Source organism: Geotrypetes seraphini, chromosome 3 (assembly GCF_902459505.1).
Source record: "Geotrypetes seraphini chromosome 3, aGeoSer1.1, whole genome shotgun sequence".
Classification (NCBI taxonomy): Eukaryota; Metazoa; Chordata; class Amphibia; order Gymnophiona; family Dermophiidae; genus Geotrypetes; species Geotrypetes seraphini.
In genome coordinates, this window is record NC_047086.1 from 282,669,707 (window position 1) to 282,689,449 (window position 19,743).

Here is a 19,743-nt window from a genome sequence, read left to right on the forward strand (position 1 = left end):
CTACTGCAGGATGCCCGAGCACGCACCGTGGTATTAGATCTTAACCTGTGGTAATCGCGCATTAAGTGCTTAACGCAGCTTAATAAAAGGCTCCCTATAGTCCCCTATAGCCCTATAATGACAGAAAAATGCCTACTATACCTGGCTATACATCACTTTGATAGCTTCCAGGCTGGCAGGTGGTATAAGCAAAATTAAATAAAACAAAAATTATATAAAAAATAATTACAGGCCCTGCTATAAATAATGTGAAAAGCAAGTCCAGATAGGCTAACATGGGGGTGATGTTTATACAAACATACAACTCGCAACACAATGTATAGATGCTTTTTAATACTCGAATAGAGTTAAATTAACAAGAATAAATTCAGTTGAAACTCTAAGTGTACTCATTTCCTTCCCTCTTGACAGACCTCTTCCAATAATATTATCCTACAAACCACTTTAACCAGCCTGCTGAAATGCACTGTTAAGTACAGCAAATAAGCTCACTGAATGAATGCTATTCTAACTGCGTGCTCAGGGTACATTATTGTGCTTCTCTCCTGGGACAGAGAAAGTCTGCTCCTCCAGCAGTAATTCATTTTTGAGGTTTCTCAGTGTACTCAGAAGTCCTTACTATAAACTGTACTTCAATTAAACATTATCTACTGTGTTTCTGGGTGTACTTATGAGGAGATATGTCCTACTTATAGGAAGATCAACAACAAGCTTTGCTAAAACCTTTGGCCCCCTTTTATGAAGCCTCGTTAGGCTTTTATCACTGGTTACGGCGGAATTAGCTCTGACACTCATAGGAATTCTGAGTGTCGGAGCTTTTCCCGCTGCGGCCAGTGATAAGAAAGACTAAAACGGCTTCATACAAGGGGGGGGGGGGGTTGTTTAGTGCACAAAGAAAAATTAGTATTTTACCAGCAGTCTTTTGTAATGCTGCACGATGGAACCAAATCACAAAAAGGCAAGCTGAAAATGTTAGCAGGCATGTTAAAATTACCCTTAGTATCCTAGTCACACATATTGGTATGTGCGACTCACAAATGGAAGATTAGATTAGATATACAGGCAGACTGTGGCTGTATGTTTCTGTATAAGGCTTTCTTTGTCCTTATATGGCTGGCACCATTTTGAACTCAGTACCAGCTAGGGAGGAGTAACTGGGAATTGCTTTTGCCTAACCCCACTAACGACTAGAGATACTGGAAGGCAGGCCCAGGAGGGCCTTTGAGAGGATAGGGTGGAGCCAGCACTTCTGGGTTTGGAGAATAACATCCCACCCCCCCTTTTTACTAAGCTGTTGTAGAGGTTTCTACCTCAGCCTGGAGCACTAAATGCTCCGATGCTGATATGAGCGTCAGAGCATTTAGTACCCTGGCCGTGGTAGAAACCTCTACCATAGCTTAATAAAAGAGGGCCTACATTTGGCAGGCCTTCAGCTTAGGCAATATCAACAAATTACATGATATTTATTGGCCTACTCAGCATGCCAACCAGAATTTTCTTTGTCTAACTAACCTAACTGTAATATAAATTCTATTATTTTAATTCCACCCAAAACCTATCATAACATTTCTGTAATGCATTATAGATAATGACTGCAACCTGGTAAGCAAATATTTTAAACAGAAGTTCATGGATATGAAGTAGTGTGTATTGTGACAAACCCAGCGTCCGCACAGGCTTTGTCCCAAGAGTTGGTAGGAAGAATACTAAACCCCTGTGCAGGAGAACTGACCAGGTTAGCTTTTCAGATTATGAGAACGCCGACTTTCCTTGCACCAGTAAAAATGAATTAGATAGAGACTGCCAGGTTGAGCACAGGAAGACACTAGCTCATTATCTTAAACCTGTTTGTAACCCTGTTAATTCAGTTAAAGCTAAAACACAGTATGGCCCTTTAAGGCAGAGCCACTGCAGAGACAAGAACACTGCGCACACACAGGTACAGAGGGAGTTAGCAAAGTTGCTTACCTGTAACAGGTGTTCTCCGTAGACAGCAGGGGAATGCAGCCACAGTTGTTGGTGAAGTTCCTGGACTGAGCCTGCCTGACATAACTCTCCCCTAGATACAGAAGATTTATTTTTTCTGGGCATATGCGGCCACCTTGCTTCTGGAACTCCACCCCCGTAACCTGTCAGTTTTTTCTCTAACCCAGGTCACAGCCCTCCCTTTCTCGATGCCCCCTACTGCCAATATGACTTCCTCACCTTTTATCCCCCCATCTTCCATATAAGCAGGCAAACTATATCTATAAGCCAGTCTGTAAACTAAACTGCTAATTCTACACCAACTGGAGTCTGTGTGAGCGTCTTCAACCCAACTCAGAAAACATTGCTAATCTTGTTTCTTTTTGCTTGAATTGCTTTAGCCAGGACACATGGTTCCAGAAAAGATAAAAATTGCCGTAGTCTTTTTAAATGAGAAAAAAAAAAAAAATTTACTTGAACATACAGGCAATTTTTAGAGCTAACAATAATATATTACTTAAAACCACTCAAGCATTTCTTTAGCTCCCAGGATGTTATCATCCTCAAAGCCTGGCCTTCCTAAGGATCTGGACTTTCCCACCCAAAGGCAGTTGCAGAAAGCTTGTGCAGATGTTGGCACATCATTAAGATGGCTCTGCTTGCAACTTTATGTTTATAGGATGCAGAGAAGCATTTCCTTCGCACTCATCTGCGTATAGAACATAGTAAATGAACGGTCCATCCAATCTGCCCATTAGCGATACTCATTTAAAAAATACATGATTTGGTTAATTTGTTTCTTCTTTGATACTTCTGGGCCGTAGACCAGGGTTTCTCAACACACTGTATGGTACACCGTCTCAACTGCAGGAAAGGAAGGGCCAGGTGTGTGCAACGATTGCATGCCGCCGGCCCAGAAGACTTCCCTTGACATCAATTCTGATGTCGGAGAGAAAGTCCAGGCCAGCCAATCGCAGCTTGGCTGGCCCGGACCTTCTCTCTGATGTCAAAATTAACATCAGGGGAAGGCTTGTGAGCCGGCGGTGTGCAATTGCTGTATGCGCCTGGCCCTTCCCTTCTTGGATTTGCTGCTCCAGCAGCGGCCGGTGGACAGGGTGGGGAGGGGGAGGGAAGAATTGGCGGTGGGTAGGACAGGCTTCGACGCGGCAGGGAGGGAAGCAGGCAGGCTGGCTTTGTCACGGCAGGGAGAGAGTCAGGCTGGTTTCGGGGGAGGGGGTGGGACAAAGGCTGGAAAGCAGTGAGGGGAACATAGGAAGGAGGGAGTGAGGAAGGAGAGAGCGAGAGAGGCAGAGAAAGACCGGGGGATGGGGGTTGTAAGCAGAAGAAAGACAAAGAGAGAGAGAAAGGCCTGGACTAAAGGAGAAAGACAGGAGGCAGATGCTGGACTATGAGAGGTGCAGACAGAGGGGGAAAGACCCTGAGGAAGAATAGAGAGATGGAAGATCATAACAGAGGGAGAGAGAGGGAGACCTGGAACAAAGGTGGTGGTAGGTACAAAGGAGAACTGACAATGGATCTGGGGAGGGTGAGCAGAGGGAAAAGAGAGAGAGACCTGGACTCAAAGTGGATGGGGCTGGATTGTGAAAGAAAGAGAAAGAAAGAAAGAGAAAGAAAGAAAGAAAGAAATATTGGATGCAAAATCAGAAGGAAGTGCAACCAGAGACTCATGAAATCACCAGACAACAAAGATAGGAAAAATTATTTTATTTTCAATTTAGTGATCAAAATGTGTCAGCTTTGAGAATTTATATCTTCTGTCTATATTTTGCACTATATTTGTCTATTTTTCTATAGTTGTTACTGAGGTGATATTGCATATTTTTAAGTCATCTGCCTTAACATCTTGGAAAACCCCCGAATATAAATGATAATTAACATTTTCTCTGCGTACAGTGTTCTGTGTTTTTTTAATTTAGTGATTACTATTATGTATTAATAAGATTATATTGTGTGTATATGAAAAATGGATGAAGATATTGCATTACAATTAGTATTATTATTATGGAGGTGGAGTCAGGGGTCTGGGTTGGAGTTTGGGCAGGTCTGGGGCGGAGTTTGGTTAGGGGTACTCGCTTGGTATATGCTAGGCTTAGAGATTACTTGGCTTGAAAAGGTTGAGAAATACTGCTGTAGACTGTAAAGTCTGGTATTGTCCTAGGTTCCAAATGCTGATGTTGTCGTCCTAGCTCACTTCAGCCTATCCAACCATCCCATTGTTTGCAGGATATCTACCGTAAAGTCTGGCCAGTAATATCCTCCTGTTCCATATTAGTGGAGTTCACACTGATGCCCACCCCAGCCCATCCTACACCGAATCACCATATATGGAACACAGACCGTGCAGGTCTGTCCAATACCAGCCTTAGGAGGAGAAGCGAAGCCGGAAACAGTGTTAGAGCCCCCGGAGCATGGCTGAAGTCGCGGCATTGAAGGAAGATAGGGTAGGGAGGGAGGCTTCCACTTGCTGCTTCTGGCCTTCCTCGCTGCCGGGTCCTGCCTTCGCGGAAACAGATAGGTGAGACCCAGCACTGAAGCAAGCAGGAGCAGCGAGTTGTGAATGCTGCGCTGCCGATGGCTGTGTGAGACCCGTTTGGGGGGGATGAGAAATGCTGCCAATGGCTGTGTGAGACTGCAGGTGGAATGCTGCAGCAGCACCCTTTTGGAGAGACAGAGGGAATGAGGGAGAAGGAAGACCAGGGAAGGGGGGGATGAAGAGAAATGCTGCTGTTGCACAGGGGGGAGATAAAAGGAAGGGAGAAGGGCTACTGCTGGACAGGGGGAGCAGGGAAGGGGTAATGCTGGACAGGGGGAGCTACAAGGAAAGGAGAAGGGCTACTGCTGGACAGGGGAAGCACAGAAGAGGTGCTGTTGGACAGAGGGGAGATCAAAGGAAGGGAGAAGGGCTACTGCTGACAGGGGGAGCAGGAAAGGGTTCCTACTAGACAGGGGGGAGAGACATAAAGAAATAAATACAGACAGACAGCGGGCAGGAAAGACAGTCAGACAGGGGGCCAGAGAGAGAGAGACAGAAATAAAGACAGACATAAAGAAAGAAAGGGGGCAGGGAGAGAGAAAGAAAGACAGATATACAGAAAGAGAGAAAGAGAAAGAAAGAAATGCCTAAGTCTACACATCTATTCTAGCACCCATTAATGTAACGGGCTAAAAAACTAGTATCGTTTATAAAAAATGTTTAAAAGAATAGGCCCAAGAACAGAACCTTAAGGCACTCAGAGCGATCTCCATTGATCACTACCCTCTGTCGCCTTCCACTCAACCAGTTCTTGACCCAGCCTGTCACTTTGGGACCCATCCCGAGGGCACTCAGTTTATTTATTAGATGTCTGTGTGGAACATTGTCAAAGGCTTTGCTAAAATCTAAATACACCACATCTATCACACTCCCTCTATCCAATTCTCTGGTCACCCAGTCAAAGAAATTGATCAGATTTGCCTGACTTGACCTACCTCTAGTGAATCCATGTTGCCTCCGGTCCTGTAATCCACAGGATTCCAGAAACTTCACCTTTCTCTGTTTTAAAAGCATTTCCATTAATTTGGTTACCACAGAAGTCAGACTTTCTGGCCTGTAATTCCCTACTTCTTCCTTACTTCCACTTTTGTGGAGAGGGACCAGTCCTCAGGTACCACTCCCGACTCTAGAGACTCATTGAAAAGGTCAGTCAGCGGAGCTACCAGAACTTCCCTAAGTTCCTTCAGCACCCTCGGATGTACAGCATCCAGCCCCATCACTTTGTCTACTTTTATTTTAGCTAGCTCCTCAAACACAACCCTCTGAAAATCGATCAGGGTCTACCACTCCTTCATCCCTATTCATGTTTGTCTTCTGTGGTCCCGCTCCAGCCATGAACACAGAACAGAAATATTTATTAAGCAATTCAGCCTTTTCTTTATCAGCTTTGAGTCTCACACTGCCACTTTTGCACTTGTTCCTATCACTAATATTGTATATCTAAAAAATGTCTTGGCTCCATGTTTTACCGTGTCAGCTATTTTTTCTTCTATTTGCATCTTTGCTTTCGTGACTACATGACCAGCCCATTGTCCCCAAAGAGCTCAGAACGGGTTACAGGTTAAACATACATATTATAATGTTTAACAGGTTACAATTTGATGTTATTACTGTACAAGTGTACAATACAAGGCTGTATCCTAACTTGATACAAACTACTAACGAATATAGAGTTTCCAGGTTACAATTTGCCATAGTTTTCCTGAACAGTGCATGTTTTTTCAATACAAAATTTTATCCTAATGTGACACATTGGGATATAGTGCCAATGTATACTTCTCTATAATCGATTTGTCATGGGCAGGTAATGGCTGTTACTCTTCTTCCTTTTTAGTGTGTACAGGAGCCTGCTAAAGCTTGATAGCCTAAGGCAGTGTTCTTCAACCACCGGTCCATGGACCAGTGCCGGTCCACAGGGCCAGCACGTGCATCAGTGGCAGTGTTCTTCAACCGCTGGTCCACAGTGCGATCGATGCGGTGTTATCTTCGAACCAGCTCCCTCTTTCTAACTGATTCAGTGCACAAAGCCAAGGGCAGTGTCTCCTACGGGCATCCTGCACCTGAACCGGAAGCCTTCTCTCTGACGTTGTAACGTCAGAGGGAAGGCTTCCAGGTGAGGCAAGGGACGTGCAAGATGCAATTAGTACTATTATGGGGGCGGGGTCTGGGGTGGAGATTGGGTAGAGATGGTGGTCTGGCCCATGACTTAGTTCTTCAACCGCCGGTCCACAGAATAATTCTTTTATTTCTGCCGGTCCATAGGTGTAAAAAGGTTGAAAAACACTGGCCTAAGGGACATGACATATATGTAGTGTAACTCATCATTTTCTTTAGGACAAGGTTTAGAAATCAGGAATATGTCCCAGTTTTTATCTATGAGGTCATTTGGTATGATACCTTTGTTATTTACTAATTTGGCATTTATGAGGGTGATAGGTTTTTAGTTGTGGGGTTGTATGAGAAAATGAGGATTCCTCTTGGGTTGTGGAGGCTGTGTTGGGAGGGCTTTCTAAGGAGAGATTTTTGGGTCAGCATATCTGCCCTGGTTGATGACTGGGATAGGAAAGAACATGATGGGTAATATTATTATAAGTTTAAGGTATAACATTTGGGTTGTTGAATTACATTTTTTATTTTGTTACCCTTATTCTGTATAGGTTGGATCTGGCTGGGTAACAGGTGGGGGGTGTTGGGGTGATATGGTGGGTGGATCTATATATGTAATGTGAGCCTAGGGATGGATGGGAAGAGGGGAGGGTGGGCGGACCTAGGCTGAGTTCACAGTGCAGCTGCGGAGACTATCTTGAGAGATGTACTAGAAGGTAGCCTATACTTTAACAAGTGGCATTTTTCAGAAGTAAGTGTCCCTGTAGAATCAGAATTAGCAAGAGATGAGTTGCATTTCAGATGGAAATAGCTGGGTTTATATGCAAAATAACAAAAGCATGCCAGCACTTTAATTTTGCTGGGATTATGCAAACAGTGCTAGACACCCTTGGTGAAGAAACTTATGCATTCAGCGTGCTCTCCCTGATTTGTGCACAACTGCTGCATGCTTCAGCCATTGGTATCTGACTCTAATATGCAGATTTCTGCATTGGTCCCTCAGACCACACAGATCTTTTTCTGGACTGGGCTTCAACCTAATCGTCTTGAATCAGCTTACTGCTTCTTTTATTCATTGATTAAATTTGGAAATAGTCTGATCTGAAGCAATCCTTCCTGAAATGTATAACTGCAAATTGTGAAAGTAATTTTTAAGTGTACAAAGTGAGATTAAAAAAAAAAAAAAATGTAACCCCCTAGAGTTTTTTGCTGTTTTTTCAGCAACCACTCGGTCCTTCGATGTGAAATTTTACAGCTGTATTTGTTGTTACCATCTACGACTGTGTGCTAAGTGGAATGAGATTATCTTTAAATATGGTGAAGTTATAGACTTTTTACTGTGACCATCCAGCGATTTTTGTGCATTCAACAATTTCTGCTTAAAAATTCAGCAACCTGGAGAGATGATCCAAACTACCAGTATTTGAAGCAGTCAGCATCATCGACGACAGCAGTCAACGATTCTGCTGAAAGAGCCTTAATTGCTGAAATTGCCTTAATGCAATTCAAGTCTCACAAAGAATGCGAAGCAGACACAGTTCCTCCTTCACCTTGTTGCTCACCACAGACAGACCTATCCAACTTGCTCCAAAGCCACACTGATGAATACTGACTGAATGTTCAGTATTTGCACATAACAAACATTTTGTATTTACTGTGGAACAAGGACATTAGTTACCAGTCATCACTGAACATTGAACAATGCATAATTAATCATGAGACCAACAAGCCTATTTTCAGCTGTATGTAACAGTATGTATTTTAACTTCTTTCCACATATATTTGCTCACAATTCAGGTTCAGACGGAAAATTAATATAAATCCTGTATTCGTTCTTAGTCTTCCGCAGCTGCCATCATGATTGTTGCAATTTTCCAGATCTACCCAGACGCAGTAAGACCCAGAAAACAGCAACAATCATAAATCCTGTATGTTGAGTGACCTCTAAATGTTCGCCAAAAGGCTTATAATTTGGTATAATTAACAGAACAAAAATAGACGTGTGGAGGTCATGTCTATGAGTGAATATGTATGTTTCCCATTATTTTAATGTAATGTAATTACGTTTTCTTGTATTGTAGGCCTTACCATATTTGCACAACACTCCTGGAGCAGATGTGTGCTGAAACATAGCTAAGTGGGGTTTTATGTCTTTTTAATAAATTATTCAATTTGGACCTTAGGACTTACTTTCTTTGACAGCGATGACATGATAGTTTGTGAGTAGGCATGTGCAGTGGAAGAATTTGAGTGCGGCATGGGTAAAGTTTGCAAGTACATGTCTGAATTAAAGAGGGCCTTGGATAGGCACGTGGGATCTTTCGGAAAGAGAAAGAGATAATGGTTACTGCGGATGGGCAGACTAGATGGGCCATTTGGCCTTTATCTGCCATCATGCTTCTATTATAAAACATGCTAGTCTACATGCTTACTTGAATAATTCAGGGGTGAACATTTGTATTTGCTTGAGAGGTGTGTCTATATGGGGGGCAATATCTGCTGCTTATGCTAAAGACATTTCTGTACTTCTTTATAAAATAGCACCTCAGTAGACACCTACTTGCCATGTTAAACACTTTTATAAAATTACCCTCCATAAACATACCTTTGAAACCTTAAGCCAAAATTTCCTGTACAGGTCCATGATGATATAACAGATAAGTATCGTTTCTTTTGATATCTGGTGGCAGGAAGTGCTATGATGTGAGTGATTACGCCATTGCCAGTATAACGTGGTGTTAATCTTTTAACTGAGCACAATGAGTCAGGGGTTTAGATAAATGATTTTCCGTTATGAACACGGCTACAACAGATGTTACACCCAAGTGGGCAGTCATATGATCTGATGTCTCCCAGGTAAACCGAGTCTGAGCAGACAAAATTGATTTAAGCCACTGCGGTACTCTCTCTTATAGTTCAACTCTCCCCACTAAAATGAGAAAGAAATGATGTCACGGTCAATTATATCAAACGTAAAAGTTCAAATGCAAATCTTTGCTAAAGATAAGAACATAAGAATTGCCACTGCTGAGTCAGACCAGTGGTCCATCATGCCCAGCAGTCAGCTCACGCGGCGGCCCTCTGGTGTAAGACCAGCACCCTAACTGAGACTAGCCCTACCAGCGCACGTTCTTGTTCAGCAAAAACTTGTCTAACTTTGTCTTGAATCCTTGGAGTGTGTTTTCCCCTATAACAGCCTCTGGAAGAGCGTTCCAGCTTTCTACCACTCTCTGGGTGAAGAAGAACTTCCTTACGTTTGTACGGAATCTATCCCCTTTCAACTTTAGAGAGTGCCCTCTTGTTCTCCCTACCTTGGAGAGGGTGAACAACTTCTCCTTATCTACTAAGTCTATCCCCTTCAGTACCTTGAATGTTTCGATCATGTCCCCTCTCAATCTCCTCTGTTCGAGGAAGAAGAGGCCCAGTTTCTCTAATCTTTCGCTGTACGGCAGCTCCTCCAGCCCCTTAACCATCTTAGTCGCTCTTCTCTGTACCCTTTCAAGTAGTATTGTGTCCTTCTTCATGTACGGCGATCAGTGCTGGACGCAGTACTCCAGGTGAGGGCGTACCATGGCCCGGTACATCGGCATGATAACCTTCTCTGATCTGTTCGTGATCCCCTTCTTTATCATTCCTAGCATTCTGTTTGCCCTTTTTGCTGCCGCCACACATTGTGTGGACGGCTTCATCAACTTGTCAATTAGAACTCCCAAGTCCCTTTCCTGGGAGGTCTCTCCAAGTACCGCCCCGGACATCCTGTATTCGTGCATGAGATTTTTGTTACCGACATGCATCACTTTACACTTATCCACGTTGAACCTCATCTGCCATGTTGATGACCATTCTCGAGCTTGATTATGTCATTACCTTTGAATAAAAGGAAAGCCATGCTGAGACATGGCTGAGAGGATTACCAACGAGGGAGGATGGACTATAGGAGACTGTAGGAAATGGATTATTTGGACATATTGAGGTGTGAGGTAGGGTTTGTAGCTACCTCACACCTCAATATCTTCTAACCCCCTAAATGGTATTGTGTGTGTAGGGATGAGGCTACACACACAATACCATTTAGGGGGTTAGAAGATGATGGTGGTATCAGAGGAAGGTAGGATGTGGGGGAGTCAGTGTCACGGGATGGGGGAAATCTTCACTTGGAACTAGCTGCCCCTATAAAGATCATGCTGGGGCAAACCAGGGAACACATTTCCTAGATGTGACAATAGCTGATAATGTCCACATATTACAGGTTGCATGAATAGTTACCAACCAACCCCCCCCCTCATTTTATGAAGCCACATTGGGCTTTATCAATCCAATCCAATTCTTAGTCTTGAATACCGGGTCATCCCGACTATGGGGTTCGATCCGGTTCACACAAAGTTATTGAAAGAACAGGAAAGCGAATAATTGGACAAGGAAGTCATTAATTGCAATCCCTTATTTGTCATTTAAAGCTTTCTGAAATAGATAAGTCTTTAAAATTTTCTGAAAGATTATCAGAAAAGGGAAAAGTCCAATTTCTGTAGGAAGATCATTCAAAATTTTTACAAAAGAAAAAGCTAAATAATGATAGATCCTACTTAAGGCTTTGATTCCCTTAATGGACGGGAAAGCTAATTTAAATTTGTGAATTCCCCTAGAGGATAACGGCTGTTGGGAGTTGAATGAAAGAGTAATCAATGGGAGAAAAATCCCATATTGAATTTTAAATACAACACTGGCACAGTAGTATTAGCTCTGACGCTCATAGGAATTCTATGAGCGTCAGAGCTTTTACTGCTGAGGCTGGCAATAAAAAAGCGTAATGCGGCTTCATTAAAAAGTGGGGGGAGTTTGGCAAATTTTACAGGAAATAAATTGCATTAAAATGGCACATTTAATGTACATGTCAATGGAGCTCTAAGATAGCTTCTTAAAATGGCTATCCAATGCTGAACAGCATTCCCTATCTGCATAAACACACCAGTACCAGAGACCAGGGCTGGCTAAAGCATTAGGAAAGACTAAGTAGTTATCTAGAGCAGCAGCATTTTTGTTCATGGTGGGGTAGGGGGGAAGCTGCAGTCAAAGCAAGACAACAGATTCTGTTAGCCACACATACTCAAATAATGAATATTTTACCTGCTGGAAGGGTGAACAATTGTCAAATAGCTCAGTTGATTGAGTAAATGACTTTCGGAAAATTGCCTTCATTATTTCATTGTGTGATACATAAGCATGTCATCTTGGGAGAGGGCAGATGAAAGGCCTGAAAGTTAATGGAGGGGAAGGGGCAAAAAAGACTGAAGGTTCACCTAGGGAAGCCAACACCCTTGCGCTGGCTCTGGCATTGCCAACCTCTCTCTCTTGAAAAATACAGGTCATGCCAACTTTTCTTTTCCACATAGTCTGACAGCAGAAAATGCTTTGGTTTAAAACAATTTACATACACCAGATGGCATAGTAGGTACCATGATGCTTTGTGATATCAGATTAGAAGTCTTTTCAATATTCAAGTACAACATGGCCGGCACGTGCATCGGGCCTGAGACAGTGTTCTTCAGCCGCCGGTCCACAGTGCGATCGATGCTCTTTGGGCCAGCTCCCTCTTCCTCAGTGCTGCAGTGCACAAAGCCGTGGGCAGATGCTCCTACGCGCTTCCTGCGCCTGAACCAAAAGCCTTCTCTCTGATGTCACAACATCAGAGGGAAGGCTTTCAGATAAGGTGCGGGATGTGCGAGGAGCCGCTGCCCAAGGCTTTGTGCACTGCGGCATTGAGGAAAAGGGAGCCAGCCTGAAGATAACAATGGGGGTGGCATAAAACGGCCAGGTGGGAGCAGGCCAGAAGGCAAGGCACAGCTTGGAGGGAGGGAGACAACAACGGTAGGGGAAATTATTTTATTTTTGAATTTAGTGATTAATTTACAGCTGCTGTCTGTATTTTGCGCTGTTCAAGAGGAAATACATTTGTTTCTTTCCTCTGGGGTTGTACTGCATGCAGAGTTTTGCATCTTAGGGTTTGTTTGTATATATTAGTACTTTTAGTTTTTGGTCCTGTATTTGCATGGGGTTATCTATGTTCTGGTAGGAATGAATATTGAGAAGCATACAGCATGCTTTTTGTAATTTAATTTTGTGTTGTTTAATTTTGTATTGTTAATACGACTATATTGTGTGTGTGTGTGTGTGTGTGTATGTATATATATATATATATATATATATATATATGAAAAATGAATGGAAAAAATGGTGTTACAATTAGTACTATTATGGGGGTGGGGTCTGAGGCGGAGATTGGGTGGAGATGGGCAAGGTCTGGCCCACGACTTAGCCCAGTGTTCTTCAACTGCCGGTCCATGGACCAGTGCCGGTCCACAAAATAATTATTTTATTTCCATAGGTGTCAAAAGGTTGAAGAACACTGCTTTAGTGAATCGCGCCTAACAGCACTTAAGTCCTTCATCCCTAAACACACCTACTTTGGAGTTGGGCACCTATCTTTTATAGAATTGTGCCTAAGAAAACAGGCAACTATCGCCCAATTAATTTTTTATATTTTTCCCCAATTATGAGCTTGTTAAAGGTCATAGCTGAAGCCAATTTACTAATTAAGAGCTCCTTTTATCAAGCAGTGGTAGAGTTCTTTATCATGGGCCAGCGAGATAAATGCTCAGATGCTTTTTCAGTTCCTATGAGCATCGGAGCATTTACCTCGCCGGCCCACAGTAAAAGGTTCGGCCTCTGCTTGATAAACGGAGCCCTAAGCTAGGCGTCTAACTTAGTTGCCTTATTTATTTAGATACCTCTTATAGAGTTTCCCCCTAAAAAACTGCATATTTACTGGTAAAGAACAGAAAATAAATAGACAAAATCGGTGCAAATTCAAAATTATGCAAAAAAAAAAAAAAAAAGGTAGGTCAGGACATACATTTGAACATCTTTACTTCATCTGAGTGGTTTTTAACATTGAATTATGATAGATGTAATTGTGGTTACATAAAACCTAATTAACAATGAGAAAAACGCCATCTTGGAGCTCAGAGAAATTACATCTATCATAATTCAATGTTGTATCGTCCATCATTTCTTGAGGAAACAGGGTATGGAAATTTTTCACTTTATTGTTTTAATGGAGCCAGCCTTACTGTCTAATGGGTTTCACTTTTCCCTCAAAAGTGAAAGTAAAGACAAGCACCACTTCTTTCTGTTTGTAGACAAACCTGGCAGATGAAGCCTGTGGAAGAGCACTGTCGGACCCAAAGGCTGAATTTCCTTTTTTTCCTTTTGCGCAGCTCCCGCTCTGTGCACGTAGCGATGAAAACTGGGTCTTCATCGATCAAAGGTTCATGTAGCACCTACAATGAAGAAATAAATTATCCCCTGACCACTCTACAAAAAAAATCCCTAAATCATACAGCAGCATATAAAAGGAGATGCAGTTGATCTCTCTCTCTCTAATTTTCATTCGGAATAGTTGGACTCACTGCATTGCCTTACAGTTACTGCTTTATCTATATAAGGAATGGGAAACATATCCATTTATTCCTTTAATCCTGACACCACTGGCACTTATGATACAACTCTTCAAGGCTCACTGCTTCTGCAGCACAAAATAGAACTTTTCCCCCCAAAAGGTTTAGGAAACATTCAATGAAACAGTCAAGCAAGTAATTAAGTAACTAAGTATCGCTGTACACTTCTCCCTCCGAATCCACGGTTTCAGTATCCGCGGATTCAATTTTTTTTTTTTTTTACGAAATGCTGCATCCGGGACTTCCCCGGAGCTTACCTTGTGGTCTAGTGGGCTTTCCGGGCAGGAACGATCTTACACTCCTGCCCCGTGCAGATCACTCATACAAAATGGCTGCTGTGAGTTCCCGTAGTCTCTCGAGACTACGACGGGAACTCCCCGCAGCCATTTTGCATAAATGATCTGCATGGGGCAGGAGCATAGGAAGATTGCTCCTGCCCCGAAATCCCGCTAGACCACCAGGAGAGCTCTGGGATGCAGCGTTTCGTTTAAAAAAAGGTCTAGGATGCCAGGGGGAAGGCGGGGGTGAGTCGGAGCCGGCCCAAAAGTTATTTGTGAATTTTCAATATTCGCGGGCCAGCTCTGCCCCTAACCCCCGCGACTATTGAGGGAGAAGTGTACTCAGACAAAAGGACTATCAAGCCCAGTATTCTTTTTCCAATAGTGGCCAATACAAGCCAAAAGTGTCTGGGAGGATCCCACAAAAAGTAAACAGATTTTATGCTGCTTGTTCCCAGGAACAGACAATGAATTTCTCCAAGTCCATCTTTATGGAGTTTTTTTTAGGAACTTATCCAAACTTTTCTTAAACCCTGCTATGCTAACTGCTTTTACCACATTCTCTGGCAATGAATTCAGAATTTAATTACAGATTGTGTAAATAAATATTTTCAATATTTTCTACAGTTTATTTTAAAGGTACAGTAGCATCTCAGTTTTTGGTTGCTTGAAAGTTACTGTAGAAATAAGAGTTATTGTAAAAATATGTTTGGTCTTCCTTCCCACCTCATTCTATCATCCCCCACCCCCCACTTGTAGGTCCAGCATCTGTTCTTCCCTTCTTTCTTTCCCCCTTCTCTCCTACTCCCTCCCTCTGTTCCCAAAGCAGTAGAGCCAGTCCTGACAACACTTTCTCCATTCCTGAAGCAGCAGAGCATCCTGACAAACTCTCCTCCCTCATTCAAAGCTGTAGCGGCAGCCGGTGAGCCCCGGCAAGGCCTTTCATCTGCCACATCAGAAGTGATGCAGGGAAAGCCACTGCTTATCCCTGGGGTCAGTGGCATGGATTCTGTCAAGTACTTGTGGCTTGGATTGGTCACTATTGGACACCAGGACAGATAGACCTTTGGTCTGACCCAGTACAGCAAGTCTTTTTTTATGTTTTAACCAAACAAAATCAAAGTTTCAAGTTTCAAGTTTCAAGTTTAATATGTTTTTGATTAATCGCTTCATCTAAATTCGAAGCGATGCACAATATGATAAAATTACAATGTAAAAACAGAATCATAGAAGATAATACTAACAAGGTTAAAAAACAAATTTGACGAAACTGGAGACAAGAGGAAAATATGGGGAAGAAGTTACATTTTAAATAAAAAAGATTATACATAAAGGGAAAGCACATAAGGGAGGGATAATGATAATAATTTTAAAAAGATAAAATTTAGTAGGAGAGTAAAATTGGAAATGAGACTTGAAAGAAAACTTTATGAGATTCTCATGATTATTTAAAAAGACACTTAGAAGCATAGTTAGTTTAAGAATGCGTCATTAAACAGGAATGTTTTTAGTTTACATTTAAATTTTTCTAAATTAGATTCTTCCCTTATAAAGCTCGGTAGAGAATTCCAAGTCTGGGGTGCAGTGACTGAAAAAATAAACTGACGACGCGTATTTATTATTTTTAGCGATGGAATCGTTAGAAGATGCTGTGCGGCAGATCTTAAAGTTCTATTAGCTGTAAAGAGTGAGCCAGTAATTTACCATCACAAAAATCTGCCATACTGGGGAATCCTTTCAGCCCAGCTCATTGACAGTATACTATTTAGAGATACTCATCTCTCTTCCATATGTTGCTGCCTAGTCAATATAATATAAATGTCCTCCTTCAGTGGAAGAACTAGAGTACTTCTGAACAGTTACAGACATGAACCCCTGCTGCCGACACCTCTTCCAAATAGCAACTTCTACAGCAGCTTCACAAGTCTGGCAATCTTTTTCCTGAATCTAGCAAACAATCTACTTTTTAAGCTAACAAGATAATCTTCAATGCAGATTAGGAGTATGAAGAGAACTCTGTCTTACATCAGATCTCCTTCTGGTTCTCATCTTGGGATCCATCAAGACCCCAAGGCACTCATGCTTCTTAAAGGTAAGCTAGAAAGAAAAGGAACAGAAACTTTCTGGGTTCCTCTGTTTAGATAGAAACTTTACTTTCTTGCTAAAACCACCCCCAGTGTCTAAAGCAAACAATTACTCTCTTTCTTTTTATGGAGACAATTAGGAAGGGTGAGGGGACTTTTAGGATCCCCCCCTTCCGACACAAACAAAAATAGCAGATTATATCTAAAAAGCTAAAAATCTCTCAAGCCTAAACTAAAGCAAGAATAAGAGAACTGATCACATTACGCCAGAAAAAAAATATAGTAGAATCTCAGTTAACCGGGTCTCGGTTAACCAGCACAGTCAACTAGAGAATGACATGGGGACAAATTTGTCCCCGTCCCTGTGAGCTTTGTCCCTGTCCCATTCTTGTAAACTCTGCCTTAATTAGACAAGCCTCAAACACTTATGATTTTAAAGTGTTTGAGGCTCATGCAGATAAGGATGGACCTTGCAGGAATGGGGCAGGGAAATTTAATTTAATTTAATTCTTATATACCGCTAATAACCGTGAGGTTTCTAAGGAAAGGAAAATAACTCATGGGAATGGGACGGGAAAATGAGTTCCTGCGGGGACAGGGAAAACTTTGTCCCTATATCATTCTCTACTCTCAACCAACCAGAAAAAAAAAAAAAAAAAAAATCACCGGTGAAAAAAAAATGACCCCAAAGCATCAGTGACAGTGGTCCTGAGCCAACCCCCCCTCCCCCACCCATCAAGCGCAGAAGAATCTCAAACGGCGGCAGTCCTGAGCCGCAAACCCCACCTCTCTCCCGACTCAAAGTAGCTGCACATTAGCATCCTGAGCCTCAAATCCCCCCTTCCTCCTTCAAGCCCTGAAGCAGCTGAGAGAGGAACCCCCTCCTTCCTGCTCCGAAGCACCAGTGCAGCAGCAGTCTTGAACTGCAAAGCCCTCCTCCCTCCAGCCCCTTAGTTGTGGACGCAGGCAGTGGTCCTGAGCCGCGAACCCTCTCCACCCGTTCCCTCCCTCTCCCTTCCTTACCCAAGCGCAGCCGGACAACCTCGAAACGGGCTGCTCGTGGCCAGCCCTGGCAGGGTCTTTCTTCTGATGCATCACTTCCAATGTATCAGGGGAAAGGCCCTGATGATGCACAGAGCCCGGAGGCAGTGGCGTAGTGAGGGTGAGAGGCACCTGGGGCGGTGGGCCCCTCCCTCCTTCTCTGCTCTTACCCCGCCCCCTCCTGCTGTGTGCACACCACATCCCTTCCCCCGTACCTCTGTAACGTTCCTAATGCGAGCAGCAACCCGCAACCTGCTGTAAGTGTTGGCTCTTCCTCTAACGTCAACTCCTAGGCGCGGGTCCAGGAAGTGACGTCAGAGGAAGAGCTGACAGCAAGTTGGGGGTTGCTGCTTTCACCAGGAACATTAGAGGTACGGGGGAAGGGAAGTGTTGCGCATGCATGGCTCCTTACTACACCCCTGTCTAGAGGTTCTACTGTTGGAGGCAGCCGCAGGAAGCAGGGAAGAGTGTGGGCGGAACCCTAATGACAGCTCAGAGCTGTTGGTTGTTTTACTCGTTAGTGCAGGGGTGTTCCTGTGCATTGTTCTGAGCACTGCAGAGAATCACTAATGAGCTCATTTTAATACAAGCGAGCTTATTAGCTTAGGACTTTCGGTCACTGCTAAAACCAGTCTAAATGAGACATTGCAACCACAATTTGCTTTGAGCATTTACCCGTTGGTGGGTTAGCTTCACTGCTTTGCAAGTTTCAGTTCTATTTTAGCAACCAGCAAGATTGGCAGATGCTTCAGAAGCCATAGGAGCTTCAGGTGAGCATTATAAATAGGATTTCACAGCTTGGAAGTTGAGAAGTTTGATATGGTGAACTTTGTTCATGTTTCTAACACATTAGTGGGAAGCTGTTTTCTCCTGAAAGAGTAAAATTCCCTGATATAAGTGAAATTTTTTCATTAAAACTTAGGACTTTATTTTACATAAATGGTTCTACTATAGTTGCCTATGCTTGCCATTTTGTTATTCGAGACACTATACAGGGGAAATTTAAAGAAAACACATTTATATGGGGATATCAGGTTATTTTGCTTTCTAGTACAGTATAGGGTTACCAGAAGTCCGGGAAACCCAGAACATGTCCTCTTTTTAGAGGACTGTCCGGGTTCCCGGATGGACTTTCCAAAACCCAGCAGTTTGTCCAGGTTTTGGAAAGCCCTGAGCTCCAACTGCATCTGAAGGCCCTCCAGATGCGGCCTGGAGGTAAAAAAAAAAAAAGAGATGAGGCTTTTGGGAGGCAGGGCTAGAGGTGGAACCTTTAGCTGAGTATTGTAACGCTATGGGACATGATTTTTTAATCATTTAAATGTGTGGTCATAGAACAGGCCAAGATGAACCGCGTGGGGGATGTTCGTAAATGCCCGAAAGAGAGAACAACGCTGGATATTTTCTCTCCAGATTGTTTCTACCGCGTTGGTTGGAATGCCGCAATAGAATAGAAGGCTTTTTTGTGATTGTAGAATTGGACTGACGGTGCAGCTGACGTCAGGACGCTGGCGTCTTTTTCTTTCCCACTGTAAATTGTGGCATGAACAGTTCCTGTAACTATTCCCCTGAAGACACAAATTGTAGTGAAACGGGATTATCCTGTTGGGAGGTTTGAGCAAAGGAATTTTCAAGCATGTTGTCTCTGGATGGATAAGTTGATATTGATATTGATGGATAAGTTGATATTGATATTATTTTGAACAAATTAATGGGAAGTGACTGATTTTGCTCTGCAGTTTTTTCAAATCACTATGGGCTCCTTTTACAAAGGTGCACTAGTGTTTTTAGCGCACACACCAGGTTAGCGTGCGCTATAGCGCGCGCTAGTTGAAAAACTACCGCCTGCTCAAGAGGAGGTGGTAGCGGCTAGCACGCGTGGCATTTTAGCCCTAACGCGCCTTCGTAAAAAGGAGCCCTTAATGTTTGCTGTCACTGTAGAGATGCCGTTATATTTATGAATACTACTGTCTTCATGAATGGAATCTTATTGGGTATTTTTGACCTGGATATACTACACTAGATAATCTCTGGTTTGACCTATTATGGAAATTATGTTCTTATGCGAACAACAGTGCCCAGTTAACAATCTTTACATGATTACTCATAAGAGAGTAACCACACTTCAGAGCAAGCCAATTTCAAAGGGAAGGTGGTTCTTTGATGAGAACTTGCCAATACCGAAGGCAGCAGAAATAAATGTA

General features: G+C 42.9%; 1 protein-coding gene across 1 annotated transcript in view; it reads right to left on the minus strand.

Annotated features, from left to right (window-relative positions):
• PGBD5 (piggyBac transposable element derived 5) overlaps positions 1–19,743 on the minus strand; it is a 201,874-nt gene that overhangs the window by 111,637 nt on the left and 70,494 nt on the right. The window contains exon 3 of the mRNA XM_033935358.1: positions 13,828–13,962. Coding sequence (XP_033791249.1) covers positions 13,828–13,962 — 135 coding nt within the window. The remainder of the gene's footprint in view (positions 1–13,827; positions 13,963–19,743) is intronic.